Source organism: Apteryx rowi, unplaced genomic scaffold (genome assembly GCF_003343035.1).
Source record: "Apteryx rowi isolate R43461 unplaced genomic scaffold, aptRow1 scaffold_269, whole genome shotgun sequence".
Taxonomy (NCBI): Eukaryota; Metazoa; Chordata; class Aves; order Apterygiformes; family Apterygidae; genus Apteryx; species Apteryx rowi.
This window is the reverse complement of record NW_020449074.1, coordinates 975,886-993,765: the sequence shown is the minus strand read 5'-3', so window position 1 is coordinate 993,765 and position 17,880 is coordinate 975,886. Positions and strand designations below refer to the sequence as shown.

At 45.3% G+C, this 17,880-nt stretch overlaps 1 protein-coding gene across 1 annotated transcript in view; it reads left to right on the top strand.

The window, feature by feature from the left end:
• The window catches only part of KLHL29 (kelch like family member 29), a 234,509-nt gene extending 221,458 nt beyond the window's left edge, over positions 1 to 13,051 (top strand). Inside the window, exons 11-12 of the mRNA XM_026068120.1 lie at positions 1,341 to 1,485; positions 12,868 to 13,051. Coding sequence (XP_025923905.1) covers positions 1,341 to 1,485; positions 12,868 to 13,051 — 329 coding nt within the window. The remainder of the gene's footprint in view (positions 1 to 1,340; positions 1,486 to 12,867) is intronic.
• Positions 13,052 to 17,880: the final 4,829 nt, after the last annotated feature.

The following is a 17,880-nucleotide window of genomic DNA, read 5'->3' as shown; positions in this document are numbered from 1 at the left end:
CTCTCGTTCTGTGTTTGCAAAATGATGCCGTCACAGAATTGCAGGCCCAGGAGGGACATCTAGACCCCTGCGATGTCATGCAGAGACGAAGAGTGTGGTGAAGGTGGTCTGCCAGCGCCCGGGAGGCTGAAGTCAGCCTGTCGGACCGCGTGCYGCTAGTTCTCCGCTGGTGCAGCAAGAGGCCAACCCTTTCCTGGGCTGATAACAGCACAAATTTTGGAGAGGCTTAAATATATAGCTGCTTTGGGAGAACTGTTTTTAGGAATTGCAAAACATGTGTCCTGTGGCACCAGCAGAGCCACCCAGGAAAGGTCCGCTTCAGACTCTGAGTTCTTCAGCACTAGTGGTTCTCAGAGACCTAGCTGTGAGAATTATTTTAACTACAGCAAAGCAATGTATTTTCCCTTCTTTTGTTCCTCAAGACTGATGATCGGTTTCCCTGAAATGCTGATTAAAAAAACTGTACCGCCTTAAGACAGACACCATCCTGAGAAATTTCAACCCAACTGGCTAACATTTAATAATGTGCAAATGTGCATATGGTGTGATAGGAGCATACGGGACAAGTCAACTAATTAAATTAGGATTTATTTTGTTCAATAGTTTTATGGTTAGCTTTACCAAATATTTCTAATAAATCTGCAGCTAGCACAATAGTTTTCGAGCATCACTTTAACTTAGGAGAAGGAATTTGCTTAGTTTGAAACCCTGACCTCACACAGTTCGTTGCTGAAGTGCAGGACTGCTGAAGGCACTTCACACATCCGAAAGTAAAAATGCAGGTGAATTTACATGACAGATGAAGCAGAGGGGGGTTGCGGGGGGGGGGGGGAAGTCGGGTGTCAGAAAATCTTCTGGGTTGTGTGGGTGACCCTCCCACCAGCAGAAGTGGCATATGAAAAAGAAGAATCTACTGTGGAATATTATTAGGTGGGACTCAGCACCGTGGGTTCTCCTGTGCTGAGCTGCTGCTCTGAAATGGGAAAGTATCTGAGCGAAAATTTGCAGCAATTCAAAATTCTGTAACARCTTGACACGTTAATTTGGTATGTAAGAGCAGAGCTTTCAGGGTGACTCCATTAGGCTTTGCGAGGGGATAATTGCGCTTTCCCAGTTTGGAGGGAGGTGCATACTGGGGAAGTGAAGGACTGACAAACTTTAAAAGTGCCTTTGAGAACTTTGAGAGGGAAGAACAGAAACAAGATTTCCTCATTTTTCTTCCCCTAGCCTTGGAGGTTTAGAGAAACGTGACTTATCTATAAATAAGGGGAATGTACAAATAAAAAACAGTCTCCAAACCTGAGCCTAAAACTGATCTCAGTGTTGCTTTCCATTGACAGATAACAAATATGCTCCTGCAGTCACTCTCAATGGGTTCATCTTTATTCTTGGAGGAGCTTATGCAAGAGCAACCACCATCTATGACCCAGAGAAAGGCAATATTAAAGCAGGTCCCAACATGAACCACTCCAGGCAGTTCTGCAGGTGAGAAAAAACGCTCAAATTGAATTACCAGTGCCTTAATATTTTTCTGCTGAAAAATACGCTCGTCTTACCTAGTAGCGAGAGGGGCAGGGAAGGGAGGTGTGTACCATATGGGTGTTTTCCTTACTGCTTTTTGTATGCGTTCGGGGATGCAGCGTTTTCCAAAATGCACTACCAGGATCCTGCTATGGTTCACTTGCTTCTTCGTATTTGGGTGCTGTGGACTGCGGGGAGGGACGTACACTGGGCTTCTGCTTCCAGCAAACTACATTAACGCTGTTTTACGCAGTTTGTCACGCGTAACCGGAGGATGATAAGTACACACTGTATGAGAGCCTGCCATAATATGGAATTGTTTTTTTGCTAAATAGTTGAAAGATCCTTGAACGAAAAGTGCCGAATAAGCACCACGTGCTGACGTTAATTGTTATTTATGCCGTGTCTTTGATTGCTTTTTGGGCTCRCTTCCCTGATCCCAGCCGCAGGTTTTAACAAACTTCCCAGACTGGACGACAAAAATAAAACTTGGCGCCCGTTGCAGGTCCTGGCAGAACTTAAAGGCCTTTTAAAAAGGATTGCGCTAGTGTTACCGAGAGCAAAAAGACTGCCTTGTTGGAGGCAGTGGTTAGTGCCAGCCACCCCAGAGAGCAGCTACCCCTACCTGCTTTCCACTGAAAAGCCATCGGTGGCCCGCGACGGCTGCCCGCGCCCGCCGCRTAGGGCGAGCGGGTCCTTTTCCCCTTGCTGCCTAAGCAGCGCCGATGCGCAGCCGAAGGGTTTGCTCTTTCCTTCTGGTGCGGTAGCGTCCGGCAGCCGCCCCCGCGGAGCAGCAGCACCGGGGCAGCAGCGACCAGGTGCCAAAAATAGACCTGCCGCCCCGGCCTCCCCGGCATGTCTCTAACGCTTGTCCCCAGCCGGAAAAACGCCTCCTTGCTTTGCTTTCGTGTGTTTAATCTGACCCGTTGGGGGAGAAGAGAAAATTCCTTCCTAAGACAGCGCGGTTAGTTGTTGACGGCTTTTTGCTCGGCTTTTCTCTTTTTCCCGTTTTCCGCTTTTTTCCTTTTTTTAATTTAAGGAGCGCCCTCTCTTGGCTGCTGAAGCAAATTCCCTTTCCAGTGCTGGGGTCCGAGAGGTCCAGCCCCGTCGGGCCCATTCGCCCGTGCTAATCATGCGCTGTCGCTGCCCCTCTGCTTTAGCGAGCAGGAAATTGGAGAGAGGGGAACCCTGCAGCGTTCAGGCGGCTGTTAATGCTGTTTTTCTCCAAAGACTGAAAAACAGAAGGAGGCTCTGACGCAGCTGATGTAGTTGTCCCAGCAAGCCACAGTCTTAGTCCCGAACATTTCAGGATCGCAGCCCTGCCTAGCGAAATGAAACAGGAGGGACTGCTGCACGTTTGTTACAGTTCCCCAATCCTACCAGAGAGAAGCGTGAACTGCTCCTTAAATATTTCTTTTGCAATATAGCAAATATCTGTTAATTAAGCATCTGTTTGTAGTATACTACAAGAGATGATTGATTGTGCGTAGCCGTGGGTGATTTCAGCCTGGGGGCATCAGCTGGGCGTCTCACACTGCTGACAGCAAAACTTCCCAAGGTTTCTAACATGAAGAGCTGCTTTGTCCAAGCCCCCTGAAGGTGGTCCAGGAGAAGACCTCAGACTGACCGAGGAGAGTTAACTGGTGACCTAAAAATTAGCTGTTGCTTAGGCACTGGTGATGGTGTTCCCAATAAATTTGCTTTGCTGAAATAGTTTACACCAGTCAAAAACAAGGAAGCTTCAAACTTTTCAAGGAAGAATTTTCCAAAGCCTAAAACAAATGTCAACCCAATGGACTGGAAACCTACGTTTATAGTGGAAGAGGAACCAAAAAAAGAAATAGCTCGGTGCATCCCAGTTGGTTTCTGAAAAGCACAATTTCAAAAATTCTTGTGTTTGCTGGGAAATGTTTAAGGAAAAATATTTCATACAAAAGGAGATGTGAAAGCAGTGGTAAAAACTAAGTAAATCAGTATGTATGGAAATAGGAAAAAGGGGAGGTTAACAGTAATGGATACGAGGTATAGGTTAAAAACTGGCTGCTGCTAAGGGGAACTAAGGGAACYAGTGAAGTGTTAATAGCCAATAGGAGTAGAAAAAGGTCATTTTAAACCTGTTAGGATCAAATCTGCAACCTTAATCAGTGATAAATCCTTTGCTAGCTGAGGCCGATGAGGTAGTAAAGTGTAATACAGAACTATTTCATGGATATTTCTCTTCTGTATTTGGAAGGAAGCAAGACGTTTTGATTCCATATTAAACCGTGGGTGGACCAAAACCATTCACCTTTTGTAGCAAAAAGAAAGATGTGAAAAAGGATCAGAAATTAAACTCTCAAATCAGGCAAACTGGCTATCTTAGGCACAGGAGTCTTTAGAGACCCAGCTGAGAAGCGGTTTGATCCACTGCTGTTGATTTTTAATAACTCTTGCAATTCAGGGAGATTCAGGCAGCTCAGGGCACTGCCAAGGTGTTTCCCGTATTTTGAAAGGGTGAAAGGCAGGACTGTAGTACAGCGGTAATTAATTTTGCAGAGGRTCAACGTCAGGCTACGCAGTCTCATTTGGCCTCATGTTGGCCCTTTGCAAAATAACGGAATGGTTAATCTGGGATTCCATCCACAAATAACTAGATGCTAATAATATAATGAACAGCAGTCGGTGTGGCTGCCTGGAAGATGAGTCTTGCCAAACAAACCTGTTGTCTTCTGTTTTTGAGGGGTGAAGTTGGGGAGGGGGTTGTTTTGCAGGGGGTTTTTTAGTAAAACATGTCTGGCTGCTAAAGACAACTGTGTTGCTATAATATACTGTGATTTCTCCAAGGCATTTGGCTGGTATTATATGGAATTAACAAGGCACACATTAGAGAGATTAAATCCGTTTCACTGACAGATCTCAAAATGGAGTTGTTAATGAGACGATATCACTGAGCAAGGCCATCACTAGCAGGCATTCATTCTCTCTTTGGTGCTATTTAATATTTTTACCAAAAACCTCGGTAACAGAAAAATCTGTCCTTGCAAGGGTTGCAGGTGACAGCACTTGGTGGGGCAAAAATATTGTGAGTTACGAGTTATTCTAGCCAGTTCTCTGCATGCGCCAGTTAGATGGTCTCAAGCCAGCATTTTAAATGCAAAGTCATATGTTTTTAGGAAGTGCARCTGCAAGTTACACCTGCACAGCAGCCACGTTCCCTTTTCTGAGGCAGGATCTCGGACGAGGGCACGAAGGTCAGTGCAATATTGGACGTATCGTATGAGCAATAACGGGGAGATGAAAACCCGGTGAGAAGAGAGAGTGCTGCTGCATGCAGCAGTGCTAAGACTAATGTGGGTCTCGGGTCAACRCATGGAAATACCGACTGAAGTTTGAAGGAGAGCTGCAAGAAGGCCACAGGGCTGCAAATCAAATCGTTGACATGAAATTTAAGGAGTTTATCAAAGAAATGTTGAGAGGTGACTCGATCGCTGGCACCAGGTGGGAAAGCCCTCCTGCTTGCAGGCCAAGGCGTAGCGGGTTACGGGGGGCGACCAAGTGAAGTTACACAGCTCAGCCTTGAAGCGAGGCCCTTTCCTAACAGCAGGGACAATTAAACCGTGAACCGTCAAGGGAGGGGGGTGAACTCATGCACACTTGGTGTTTTTAAGATAAGATTAGATACGTTTCTAAGAGAGATACTGCCTGGGGAAAAGTCCGTGGCCTGCGTATACACGAACTCAGATTAACTAAACGCAGAAATCCCTTCTGACCTTCATCCGTTAATCGAGAAATTCCTCGTTCTGCTCATTAGCATGGATCACAAAAAGCATGGTTCAAAAGCAGCAACATAAACAACTTAAAAATTAACTGCATGCTCTTGATCTCCCTTCAACAGGAGTCATTCAATACCAAATTTGCTGGGAAAATCTTGACCRCATCACTTTTATTTTTATCTGCACTGTTTTTTACCATGCTAGTTGCTAGTCAGTGTGATCGCTTAGAGTATGGAGGGAAGAAATGCGTGTGATATTCTCTGTGTAGCATATGTGAAAACACAGAGGTCCGTTATAATAGTTTTAATATCAAGTTAAACTACTTCTAATGAAAAAACAAAAAATAAATGGTTCAGGTCTCCAGCTCACAACCAAACAAGAGCAAATTGAGCACACGTTTTCAGATTTAGCCTGGTCTCATGGAAGTCARTGAGAAATTTGTGTTGACCTAGAGTTAACCCTTCGAGGAACAGCGCCAAACGTGCAAAGAGCAGTCATGCATCTGATGTATTTTGAAATTTCGTGACTTCACATGAGACATTGAAACACATTGAAAATCTTCCGCACAATGTCCGAGGGCAAGTAGAGTATTTTGCATTTCCCAAACGTCAGGCAAACGTCCTGGTTTGGCGGCTTGCGTTCACACAGCAGGATGGTCGGAGGCCCTGAGCGCGGACGTGGCGGTGGCTGACGGCAGCAGACGGGCGCCAGGAGCTGCGATGGGCCATGACCYGCTCTGCCCAGCTGGCCACCTCCCTGCAGCCTGCGGACGGCCGCTGCAGAAACAGGCCTCTCCTCCGGCGCCGGGAAGGCCTCTCTTTGCAGACAGGCACTCTCCCTTCCCCAGATGCCCTTCAAGGCTTTATTTTTCCACGAGCAAAAAGAATAGAGAATGGGTTTCTGTGTATGATTAAAAATGCCATATTCTGCTTGCTTAGGATCCAGGCAGCACGCAAATGCAAGTGTGCTACAGAGATCCTCCACGGGGTAACGGCAGCAGCACGGTGGTGCCAGCAATAATTCCAGAGAAGCTAATTTAGTACCAGCAATTCCCAATAGGCACCGGAAAAGCATTTTCTTCCTCCTCCTCTGACTGTTAACCAGTAAGATTTATTAGATGGTGCTGCCAAATGGAAATCTTTAATAAAACTTAGATGTGGGCTGAACAGCACAACAAAACCAGGGTCGGTCTGTGGATTTTTTTCCTCTCCTTTTTAAATAAGCCCTTGTTCTCGAACAGCGGAGCATGGTGACTTCTGTGCTTAACTACTAGGCATTGCTGATGTACGGCACCAGCTGCAGATTCCCCCGGCTGATTTGTTTCCTCCTTGCGAAGTTAGCGGTAACTCCAGGCACTGGAAGGGGTTGGAGCACAGCTGGTTGGGACAGATATTCCCAAGTGAAATTACGAAGCGCGGTTCCTTAATGGCTGCGCGCTCCTCGAGCCCGCAGACRGGAAGGCTGGTCTGCAGGCATGCAGCGTTCGCAGCTAGAAGTGCCCGTGGTCCGGAGGGGAAAGCCTAAATCTTCCAGCATATCTGGAAGGAGACGTGGGGCTGGGACTACGCTCAGCAGACAGCTGACGAGAATGGCAGCAGCAGACTAATAGCAATAATTTCTGTAGCAGTTTATGACGTGAAGGATTTCTGTGTGCATTAAAGTGTAACTGATACATACAGAGCACTTGGGCCGTTACTGATGTGCAGCCGACTCTGGAATAAAACATCGCTGTTTTTCAGCAACAAGTAACAATGCTACATGATGGTTTTGAGTCATTAGCAAGGGAAAGCGCTCACAGAATACGGGAGAATATAACTGGAAGGTGGCCAGACACCCACACTAATAACCCTGCTCCAAGAAGTGCCATGATATCCTCCTAATTGACCATGACTAATCTGGACTCTCATTTATCCATCTCATTGTAAAGATGACACCTCTGGCAGCACAACCCAGCCACCCAAGCTCGAGCCCTCTAACACRTAACCGCCCGGCTGCCAGCCCGGCCGCAGGCACCACGGAAGCTTTCAGTGCCACCAACCTCGGAAGACACGCTGGCTTCTGGACTGCCACCACCCACAGGGACAGTGGTGATGCATTCCACGTCCACGTTGCAACGCGCCATGCAGGTTTCACTAGAAGACCCTTGTTTTAAGCAAAAGCTCACGGGGCGCTCACAGCTCGGTCTAGCGCTGTCATGGAGCCACTTTGTACAGCGGCCGGCGTGCCCTGAAGGTTTTGCTTATCCTAGTATTTGCTACACCCAGTTTATGAGCATCTTCCACTTACACATGTGTTCTGATCAAACCCTCCTGAAATCTTATGACAAGACAGAAATTCATCCGCTAATAAATGTGGGGACTTGTCTTCTGAGCAGATTCGCTGTAAATCTAACTGATAATATTTGATAACATGTTTTGGAGCAGCTCCAAATAAATTACCGGCATGTGCACACACAGAAGACACAAGTGAGGAGGGAGAGGAGCTTTGTTTGTAGCCTCCAAACATATTAAGTTTCAGTGAATCAAAACAACACGCTAATTCAGCTGTTTCAAATCTCTTTTACAACCCCAGACTTTATAAGACAGGCTTTCTTTTTCTTCTTCTTTTTTAACACTGTCTGATAAGATGGATGAGATCTTTAGGACTAAGCAGGAAATTTTAAAATATCAGTAATAATAATAACAGTAAGCAAAAGTAAGAAAGTTTTTGTTGGTACTCACACCACTTGGTGCTATTGCCTAGCTGGTGTTACTGGGAGAGATGGATGCTTGAGTAGGGGCTCCCAGGGATGTGGCTCTCAAATGCTGGAGAAAAGAGGTGCTGGCATTCCCCCCATTGGGTGGCTTCTAAATTTCTGCCCATTGGGAGACTTCTGCTACAAGATGCTTCTGAGTGGACAGTCCACAATGCTCTCCAGGGGAAGGTGATCACCAGGTGGAACTTTTTGGCAGGGCCCCTGGCTGGAAAGCCCCACTGGCTTGCACGTGCTGAGCCCTAGACCTCTGCGTCGGACGTGGAGAGCAGTTTGGCAGGGTTTGCAGATGTCAAGCTGTTGAGCCRACAGCAAGGCTACCGTCCACGTGTGATTTTGCTGCTTAAAAGGCAACGCAAAGTCAATGACTCCGCTCTGTCCATCAAGTTGCTTAATGGCCAGCTGCCGGAGAATTTCATCTCCACCATCCCCGATTTGCTCGAGGTGGGGAAGGAGGAAGTTAAGGTGGAGAGGCAGAGAATTTGAAGGGGTATTCAGGTGAAACAAGCACTCCAGAATAGAGACAGACAGACATGCACCAACCCCTGATGCTCTCAGCCTCATTGGGATTGTCTTTCGGAGTGTGAGGCAAAGCTTTGTAGGGGTCAGCGGACGGACTGGATGGGGCTGTGTTGCAGGGGGATAGTCACAGTGTGTGATGGTCTGATATTATTGCTCCTGGTCTGGGCAATCAAGGACACCCGGGCAAATTGGGTGAATGGTCTCTAGGGCTGTAGATCAAGCCCCTGTAATGAAAGGAAGCAATTGCCGAGGGAGCGGAAAGCACGGTAATTAGCCCATTGGCTAATGAATTTGCTAAATGCTGGAACGTGTTTTCCTGGAAGGAGTGGATAAAATGACCTCCATTTGATGAAGATTATCTTCACCCTGGGCATGTTGTTTGATATGTGTAAGTTCAGCCATTCTTCAGCCGCTGCCCTCAAAGCTGCCGTTGGGTTGCCTTCCATAGCGAGGTTACGCAGCGTGCAGCTCCTTCCTTGTCAGGTTCTGGTAGCCTGTAATCATTTTATCTCCCACTATTAATGGCACCAAGCAATAAACTTGCATCCTAATTATTGTAATTATTTCTTTCTTTGTACGTCAGCCTTGGTAATGATGTTTTTACAGCTGATAGGATGGAAGGGAGGGGAGAAAAGAAATATTGTCACAGTAATGAAGAGAGAGCAATGAACATACTACTTTCCACTCACTTTCCTTAGGGTTTTAGATCCCACTTGAGCTTCCTTTTCCCTAGGGTCCCAGAAATTAACAGTGATTGTCCTAATATTGTAAAGAAATAGCAATCTAGGACTACATTCCTAATGCATTTTAAGTACCTACCTGCCACTTTAGCCCTGGAGATGCCCGAGTGTCTCCAAAGTCCCCTGCACATGTAAGTATCTGCTGCATATCTAGAACTGCTAATTTCTTGAGAGCAGGAGCTACTCACTGTTTTTCTTAACCTCAGGCAAGCTAAGTGCAATGCCAATCTTATCTAGGGGAATTGCATGTGGAGGGGGCAGAAGCTCCTCTAATCACCATTTAAAATTCATGTGCGGTCTTTGAAATAGAGGGTGGAATTCAAGCATCCATCCAGTGCATTAGGACTATAGTAAGAGGCCACAGCATTGAATTTCTCAGCCTCTGGTCATGAGTTTCTTTCAGTACTGCAGCCTAGCTGTTGGAGAACAGGAGTAGCATTGGCACTTAAGGCCAGACTTAGCTATGCAGCACGCAGCCAGTTAGTAAGGGCTGGTGGTTGCTTAGCTCTTGTTCCCAGGGTCATTTACCGTCTAGCTACAAGGACCTCTGGGCAGGGTCCTCCCTCTGCCCAGCCCCTTGCTTCCCTCCAGAGTAATGTCCTTGGGTGAGAGATAGTGTTGGACAGACCCCAGTATGGGAATTGGTACAATCATAAAGGTCCTTTTCTGTGTTAGGGTGAGGTGCTGTTGTCTATGCCAGTAAAGTAAAACTTAGCTGGGACCATTAACAGGCACAGGATCTCGGTGGGGCAGGCCGTGGACCTGTGCTCCAAGCTAACGCATCTTATAATTACCCATGATTTGTAATTCTGCAGCTAGATCTTTCCTGGGGATCTTTTGTTTGGGAGTTTCTGTTTGGTTTTCCCTGCTTCACACGGTGATGTTGTCAACTTAACCCATTTGAATTGTTTTTTTTTCCCCCCCAAGTTTTGTCTTGGGTGTATTTTTATAATGACCAATCGACATTTCATTAGCGAACCAAGGCAGCAAGGCTGCTCTGTACCGTAGCCCACCTCTGCCACCAGACCCTGCTCCATCGGGCACTTCCCAGACCACATCCCCGTTAAAACAACCTTCCACCTTGCTCAGCTCCACTGTTAAGTAAACAAAGTGAAACACAGCCAGCATCGAGCAGGGTCATTTCCCATTTTTATTATTGGTGCAATTTTTATTTATAAGCGGCACGCGGAGGCACCCTTACGCACCGAAGGCTGCGCTGGGCGTGCTGCACGGCGGTGGGCAGCGAGCAAGCCGCGCACCCCGCGGGATGCAGGCTCGGCAGCGCGGCAAACCGTGCCTACATGCGAGGCTCTACCCATAAGCAAAGCGGTGGCAAGCGTGTGTAAAGCAACGCTGGCAGCTCAAGGGAGGCGCGTGCTGCTAAATGAACTTGTTTCTTGGATTTATTGGGTCAGCGACTCTCGCTGACCTCCCCCTCTGCCTCCCTCTGCGCCATACAAGCCCTGGCGCTAGTCCCTGCCGGGCCACCGCCGCTCTGGCTCCAGCGCCGGCTGCTTTGGAGGTGGATTTGTTGCCTTTTCAGAGCCATCTTTCAGGATGACACTTGCTTTACTCAAATCCTCCTTCTTCCCAATTTCTCCCTGACGTTTCAAAAATAATTATCAGTGGTTCAGTAAGTTCATTAGCAAACTCCCTTAAGACCCTGGGCTATGTATCATCCAGCCCTGCTGATTTGTGGATAGGCTCTAATCAAGTGTTTCAAGTCTCTCGCTCCCTCCTCCTCCTTTCAGATTAACGGTTATTTTGACAAGATTCTCATTATTTCCTATTTCCTGGTGGTACCCTGGGACTAGGCTTGTTTGAGTCCTCACGCCTGTCATTGTAGGTTTATTTTTAGTCTAAGTCTTTGATTCTTCCCAAGGACATCAGAGTTTTGTGTTCTTCCAAACCACATGTTTTTCTTCCCYATGCCATTTTAGTCTCCGTTCATTCGGGGTCATCCAGGGCTGTCTTTTGCATTTGTCACTTTTTGTTCTTCTTCTTCCCACTGCTCCAAAATTAGCTTGAAGAAATAAATTTGCTTCTACCAAGCTAATGGGTTACTACCATTCTCTGACTTCATAGATCTAGGCCACTGTCTTTAATTTTGCTGGCCTCCCCTGACCCTTGTCCTGTCCTCTCATGTATACATACTATCAAACTCTTTTCCTTCCCAATCCAGCCATCCCCACTGCCTGTTCTTCACAACAGACTCGCCTCCCAAACACCAGCAAAAACAGCATAAGCCCCATCCAGCTCAACAACTTCCTTAAATTTTACAGGCAGTTTCCCATAGAAGCTCTACATCCCCATTCTGCCCGATATCTTCTTCTCAAGAGTCCCGGTCYCTGTGTCTCTGGCCAAATGGGAATTCCCCTTCTCTCCTGCTGCCCCGCAAACTCCAGCTTCTTGGAAAACAAAAAGCAGAGCTGTTCGTGGCTTCCTCGCTCAGCTTGGGTTCACTGCTGCAYGGTGGGAAGGCAGGGGTGGGAATGAGGTGCTCCTGAACAGTCTTTTCCCACCCAGCCATCTGCTGCCTCTGTCATCCGTCTACCCTTTCCAAAAACACACATACATCCWCAACACCAGCCCTATTTACCTCCCTGTCTGTCTTCATTAGCCCAAAGTGCGTGTGTCACTCTTCACATGATTGCTGGCGAGGCTCGTGGGTTAAGAGGAAGGAGAGAGGAGGAAGAGACCAGGCTGAATGCCCGTTCTTCTCTCCAATACACTTCACACCTACRCCCCTTCCCCAATATCAGCAGTTTAAGAACCACTGAATTAGCCCAGCCTCATTATCCTTGATTTGCAAGAGATTTCAGAATTCGAATACTTTCATTTTAAGGAAGCAGCAGGAATTTTGTGTTCTTTATACACTAGCCGATACCTCCACTGTCGGTCCCTCAGTTCCGTATCCGCAACCATCCATCAGTTCTGTGGGCAGCGCATTCGCTTTGCGCTTGACAACGCTCCTTCTGCCCCTCGCTTCCGAGCTTGGTCGGGGAAATGCAGGAGGAAAAACAGAAGATGGGAAAGCCTTGGCCGAGGACAACAAATGGACACGGGCACCAGCCTCCCCAGTGAAAGAGCGAGCATGGAAGGGCTGAGCCAAGAGTGCATTTTCTGAGGTTTTTTCGCCCTGTCAACAGCATTCACTGTTTGCTAGAGAAGTAAATTTGAGAGGGGCTTATTTTACCCTGCCCAGGGAGGGAGAGAGGGACCCAGAGGAGCAGCTCTGATTTTTTTTTTCCCCAGACGTGCATGGTGCCATGGGCATGTATAGTCCTAGTACATTTGCTGCAGATTCCATGCATGGGCTGGACAAACTACACCTTTTTCAGATTCATTTCTGTTGTTTAAATTCCAGGCAACATTTACCTACCTGGCAGGAACACGAAAAGGATTAATTTGGGGGAGAGAGAAAGGGAGAGGGAAGAGAAATGCCCACACAGCTTTCTAAAGATAAGAACAAAAAGCATTTTCACAGTTTACTCACTTGTTTAGAAGATTTGTTCTTTTTAAGCATAAAACAGGAACYGCTTGATAAGACAACTAACTAAAACTTTCTTTTTTAATATAGTGCTGTGGTTCTTGATGGAAAAATCTATGCCACTGGTGGGATTGTTAGCAGCGAAGGACCTGCGCTGGGAAACATGGAAGCCTACGACCCTAAGACAAATACTTGGACACTTCTCCCAAACATGCCATGCCCCGTTTTTCGACATGGCTGCGTAGTAATCAAGAAGTACATTCAGAGCGGCTGATGTTACCGAGGAGCTGGGTGGAGAACTGCGCGTACCTGTCGAAAGCAGGCAAGAAGAATACTACTACTAAACAAACAAAAGCAGCAAAGACAGACAACCAGTGAACATATTGCTCTAAAGTCTTGAATAGAGTCTACATTGAATGTAGAAAAATCATCCTCACCTTTTGGTGAACAAGGAGCAGAGAGCTCCGTGCTATGTATGATAGTGTAACTTAATAATACAAGTGTGTCACTAGATGTTATAGTGGCACTTGTTCTGGACGTCGGCTTTTGGTCAACCCAGGTGCAATAGAATTTCACATATTTTTTAAGCTGGGGAAGAGAGGAAGAAAATCTGCATTTTACTTCTACAGCTCAAGCTTGATTCTTAAAATAACCATGCAGATTAGTTTTACTGTTACACTTTAGGCATCAGGCTATTTGAAAGGTCAAAGTGTCCTTACCACTTTGATTCCTACATTTGTTTTTAACAAATACATGCTTTTCAATACCAATGACTGAGATAAATCTTGTGTGACAGATGGCTTACGTTGATGTCAGTCTTCCATCGGATCAAATGGATATTTCAGTTCTCTAGAGCAGAGCCCAAAAGGGGGGTGAGGTGGGGGCTGGGGAGAAGAATAGCCGTTGGGGATGCAATTCCGTGTAATACGATGAAAAAAGGGTCTGTTGGGTTGTATGAATTTCTGCTCCCGGTGGCACTGGCGTATGCATGCGGGGACACGCGCACGTTTGTTGGCAGTGGGGGGGTCTAACATTTTACTCCCGTTTTCTGCTGATGAGCAAACTTGACAGTGCTCGATTCCTGTAATGCAAAACGAAATTGGTTTAGACTCCAGAGGCCCTCTCCTGATTAAACTACATTTTAGTTCTTCTGATTGGACTCGTGTTAAAAAATTACGTTGTAATGTGGGATTTCCACATTTTCAAGAAGTTGAGAAGATGCCTCCCATTGCGGCTACACACTCACTTTTGGCTCCCCATCAAAATTCCTTATGTTGGGATATACGCCACTATCTTTTCCTCTTATGTAAAGTTTGAGGGTTGGGCTTTTTTTTTTTTTTTTTTTTTTTTTTTTTTTTTTTTTTTNTTTTTTTTTTTTTTTAAGTTCCCCCGTAGGTGTGGGGATCTTACCTTATACTTTTCTTATTTACAGATTTTAAGCACACAAGTTTAAATCCCATGGTAGAAAAATGCATAGATTAAGCCCAGTATAAGAGACTTAAAATGATTACTATGTAGAGTTGTAAGTATATACACAGCACAGGGGTTATATTTTTATATATATTAAAATATTGTCTATCCAGAGAAGCATTGTGATGTGGAAATTCTTTATAAATTTATACATCAGAAGATCAAACAGGAGATGGGCGGGGTAATATAGAGGGGGCAGGGGAAAGATTCTTAAAATCAACAACTAGAAAATAACCCCAAGCTAAGGACTGTCTGATTTCTTTCCAAGTAGAAGGAAAAAAGTTACCATACTTGCCTTTGCAGACTCAAATTCCAAATGCCAAGATGGTATTCAAGAAGGAGGTCTTTTACAAGGTGTGGGTGAGATGTTGCAGTCAATATCTAGTTGAATTTCATACCAAATATGTTAGCCTTTTTATACTGAGGGAGGTCTGCCTACAGCTTCGGGGAAATCAATGCAGATGGTTAGCTAATCATCTTATTTTATTAATAATCGTTTATAAAATAAAAGAAAAAAATGAAATTTGTATCTTGCAGTATTTAAAAAAAAAAAAAAGTGCTCAAGTCAGCTGAGTCAAGCTATAGGGTGACTCAAGTCTCTCATTTTGACAGTGAGGTTCCAGCCTTTGTTATGCAGTTGTTTTATTTATTCTTTAAAGAAAAAAAATAAGCACAACAAAATTATATACTAGTATGTCATTTAAAGTATTTATGTCAAACAGGGTGCAAGTGTGAACCTAAAGATTGGAGCACAAGTTTCTAACTGCCTGGGGCAGGACTAATTTTAGTGTTGGTGTGTGTCTACCTCCAAAGGAGGTGCTACCTGTCAACAAGACCTAAACACATTCAACATTTCCAATTTAGCTTATTTCTTCATTTCTCACACTGGAACAAAACTGGCTATTTCTGTGAATAATATTAAAAACAGGGTTATCTGTAATGGTATTGTATATAGTTTATGTTTACTGTTAAGTTCTTGTTATATTATAATAAATATATTTATAGATCTAGATCCAGCATCCAGATTGGATTACTTTTGTCACGAGTGAACAAGAGACGCTGCCACATTAACAGTTACTTTAGTTTTCATCCTGGCCATGGATGAAAATGTTTTCATTCCAGTTAGTTTCTCTTGCCAATCCAAAAATGTATTGCCAAGATTTAAATGCCTAGTAGCTTCCAAAGTCCCTGCACATTCTCATTTCAGAAAATTTCTTAGAAGTGATTTTGGATTTTGCTCATCAAGACTTTTTCTTGTCTCCATTTCCCCAAACTTACTACAAAGTAAAGAGCCAAAGGGCTAACATTTATAAAACTATCTTGAAGCTTTATCTTAAAACCTCACTAAACAGGGTTTGGGGTGGGTTTTTTTGTTTGTTTTTGAAACAAAAAGTTAGGATTTGTACTGTACTCTGCTGTGATGTCTAGAAGATGAAAGCCACTCTTGTTCTCTGGTCAAAATTCCTCCATATCTCAGAGTGGGAGCTCCGTAATTCATGGGACACTTCTTTCAGAGAGCTCTAAGCGCAGCAGTTGAGGGTTTCTCTGATGTTTCCCTAGGATGTCGTCTGGCAGCTGGAACACTGGATGCAGGACAATGAGGAGCCATATATAACTCGTCTCAAATACCACTGTGGTGGAACGTTTCATCGGGATCTTAGGAGCTAATATCTGCTATACGCATTAACAGAAATAATCTGACATATATTGAAACCGTCTCAGCTCCTTGCAGAGTGCAAGTATTTAGGAGGTTGACTGCAGTTTTTAAACATTTTAGTTTAGGTGGAGTGGCTTAGGTTGAACAGCCTGGGAAGATCACCGACCGCCTTGCTCTTCGCTATTATACGGCCCTGCCGCAATACTTGCCAACCTTTCCATGAACACCGCGCAAAGGATCTCTTAGCACCGGTCAGAAATACTTGGTAGGATGAACAAGACACCGGCTCTTTGCTTTACTTGTATGTGAAAATTATTTTAGCTCCCCTCTGGGAAACTAGCTGAGAGCTTTTGCCAAATGAATCATGTGCGCGTATCTGCTCAGAGATTTTTCTTCTTAAAAGCTTTTAAGAAACTCAAGGGACAGGCTGGCTCAGCAGACTGATAACTCCTTCGCTCGCTGGTGCGACTCGAGCCTCGCTCAGCCGGGCAGGAGAGTGATCGCAGAAGGGGGCTGTTCAYGGCTCTCAGGAAATCCCCTACCCCGATTTACATGACAGTCACCYGCTTTTCTCCCCTTGTTTCACCTGGTGGCAAACAGACTGTACCAAAAAAACCCTCAGCAACTCAGTCTTTTAATTAATTGCATCTAGGTGATAAGGCTGAGCTTAGCGCCGTGCAATCAGAGCAACCTAACTGCAGCGTTCATTAAACGCTGTTCGTTAAACGCTAGCAGGAGCACCGCTCTCAGCGACCGGAAGGATTAGCTAGGAGAGGAGCTGGAGCCTGCAGCTTCTGCCTCGCTTCACGGGTGCCCTTGTGCCTAATCAGTAATGGCAGCAAACACGCCAGCTACTTCAAGTACTTACCCACCCTGAGCCTCGTGAAGAACTTCCCTGAAAATTGGAACTGTTCCCAAAGCTTCATTCAGCCTTCTCCAATGCAGGGAAAAAGTTCTCTTGGAACCACATTGCTTCCCCACCAAAACCTGAAGGAGGTGATTTAGTATGCTATAAGGGGGACAAACCTAGAAACAGCATATGAAGTCGGCTCCTGGAAGATTGCAACCTGCACCAGATCCCTAAAAAGATACCAACCCTGTATCCCCTTTGACTTTTTTTTTTTTTTTAAACACAACTTTTCATGCTAATTCAAGCTTCTTAAATTGGATGAAACCCTTAAGCTAACCTCTTAATGCCTTCCTGCCCTTTCAAAAGTCTGCTCAAAAACATGAGCCAAACATGCTTTCAGCTGGTATAGAGATGCCAGCACGTATGGAAAGGCGGCAGTAAGTTCCGGTCATCGGTGAGTGTTTTGGGTTGATAACTTCAGACCGCAGGAAAAGCCAGAAAGAAAATGGTCTTGCGGGAAGCAGATGGATGTGTCTCAGGCACAGCGTTTCCATCACTCATTACATTAAGCTGGACAGCGATCGCAGAGCAGAAACACCATTTTTCCTCTGAAAAGCCAATCTGTTTGAGGCATGATTAAACACTCGCTGAGGTTTGAATTCAAGCACGCAAGAGCTGCCATCCTGGCCAGAAGAAACATGCAGCTAGACTCCTTCGCCGAGCTGGGCTGAGCAACAGAAATTAAGTCCCTCTGCAAGTATGAAAAGCAGAGCAGTACAGTTGCCAGCTGCTGGAGATAGGAAACATAGCGGCAGGCTACCTTGGAAAGTGACTGTCCCCTTGCACTAAGCTAGTCGGGTGTTCTTCTTTGGGTAACACACACTACTTTTAGTAATTCCTGTTTAGCTAGTGGATTTCTTAAAGAGTAACAAAATCCAATTTTCTTTATCTAAGCAAATTCTATTTCAATCAGTACTAGCTTTACACACAGAATTAAATGTTTTGGCTCAGTTAGTACCTAGGAGGAGGAAGCTCCAGCGTTGTCATCAAGCCAAATCAACCTCTGAATTTATTTATTTTTATTTTTTATTAGTGACGGTCTATAAAATAAGGGTTTGAAAGGCTG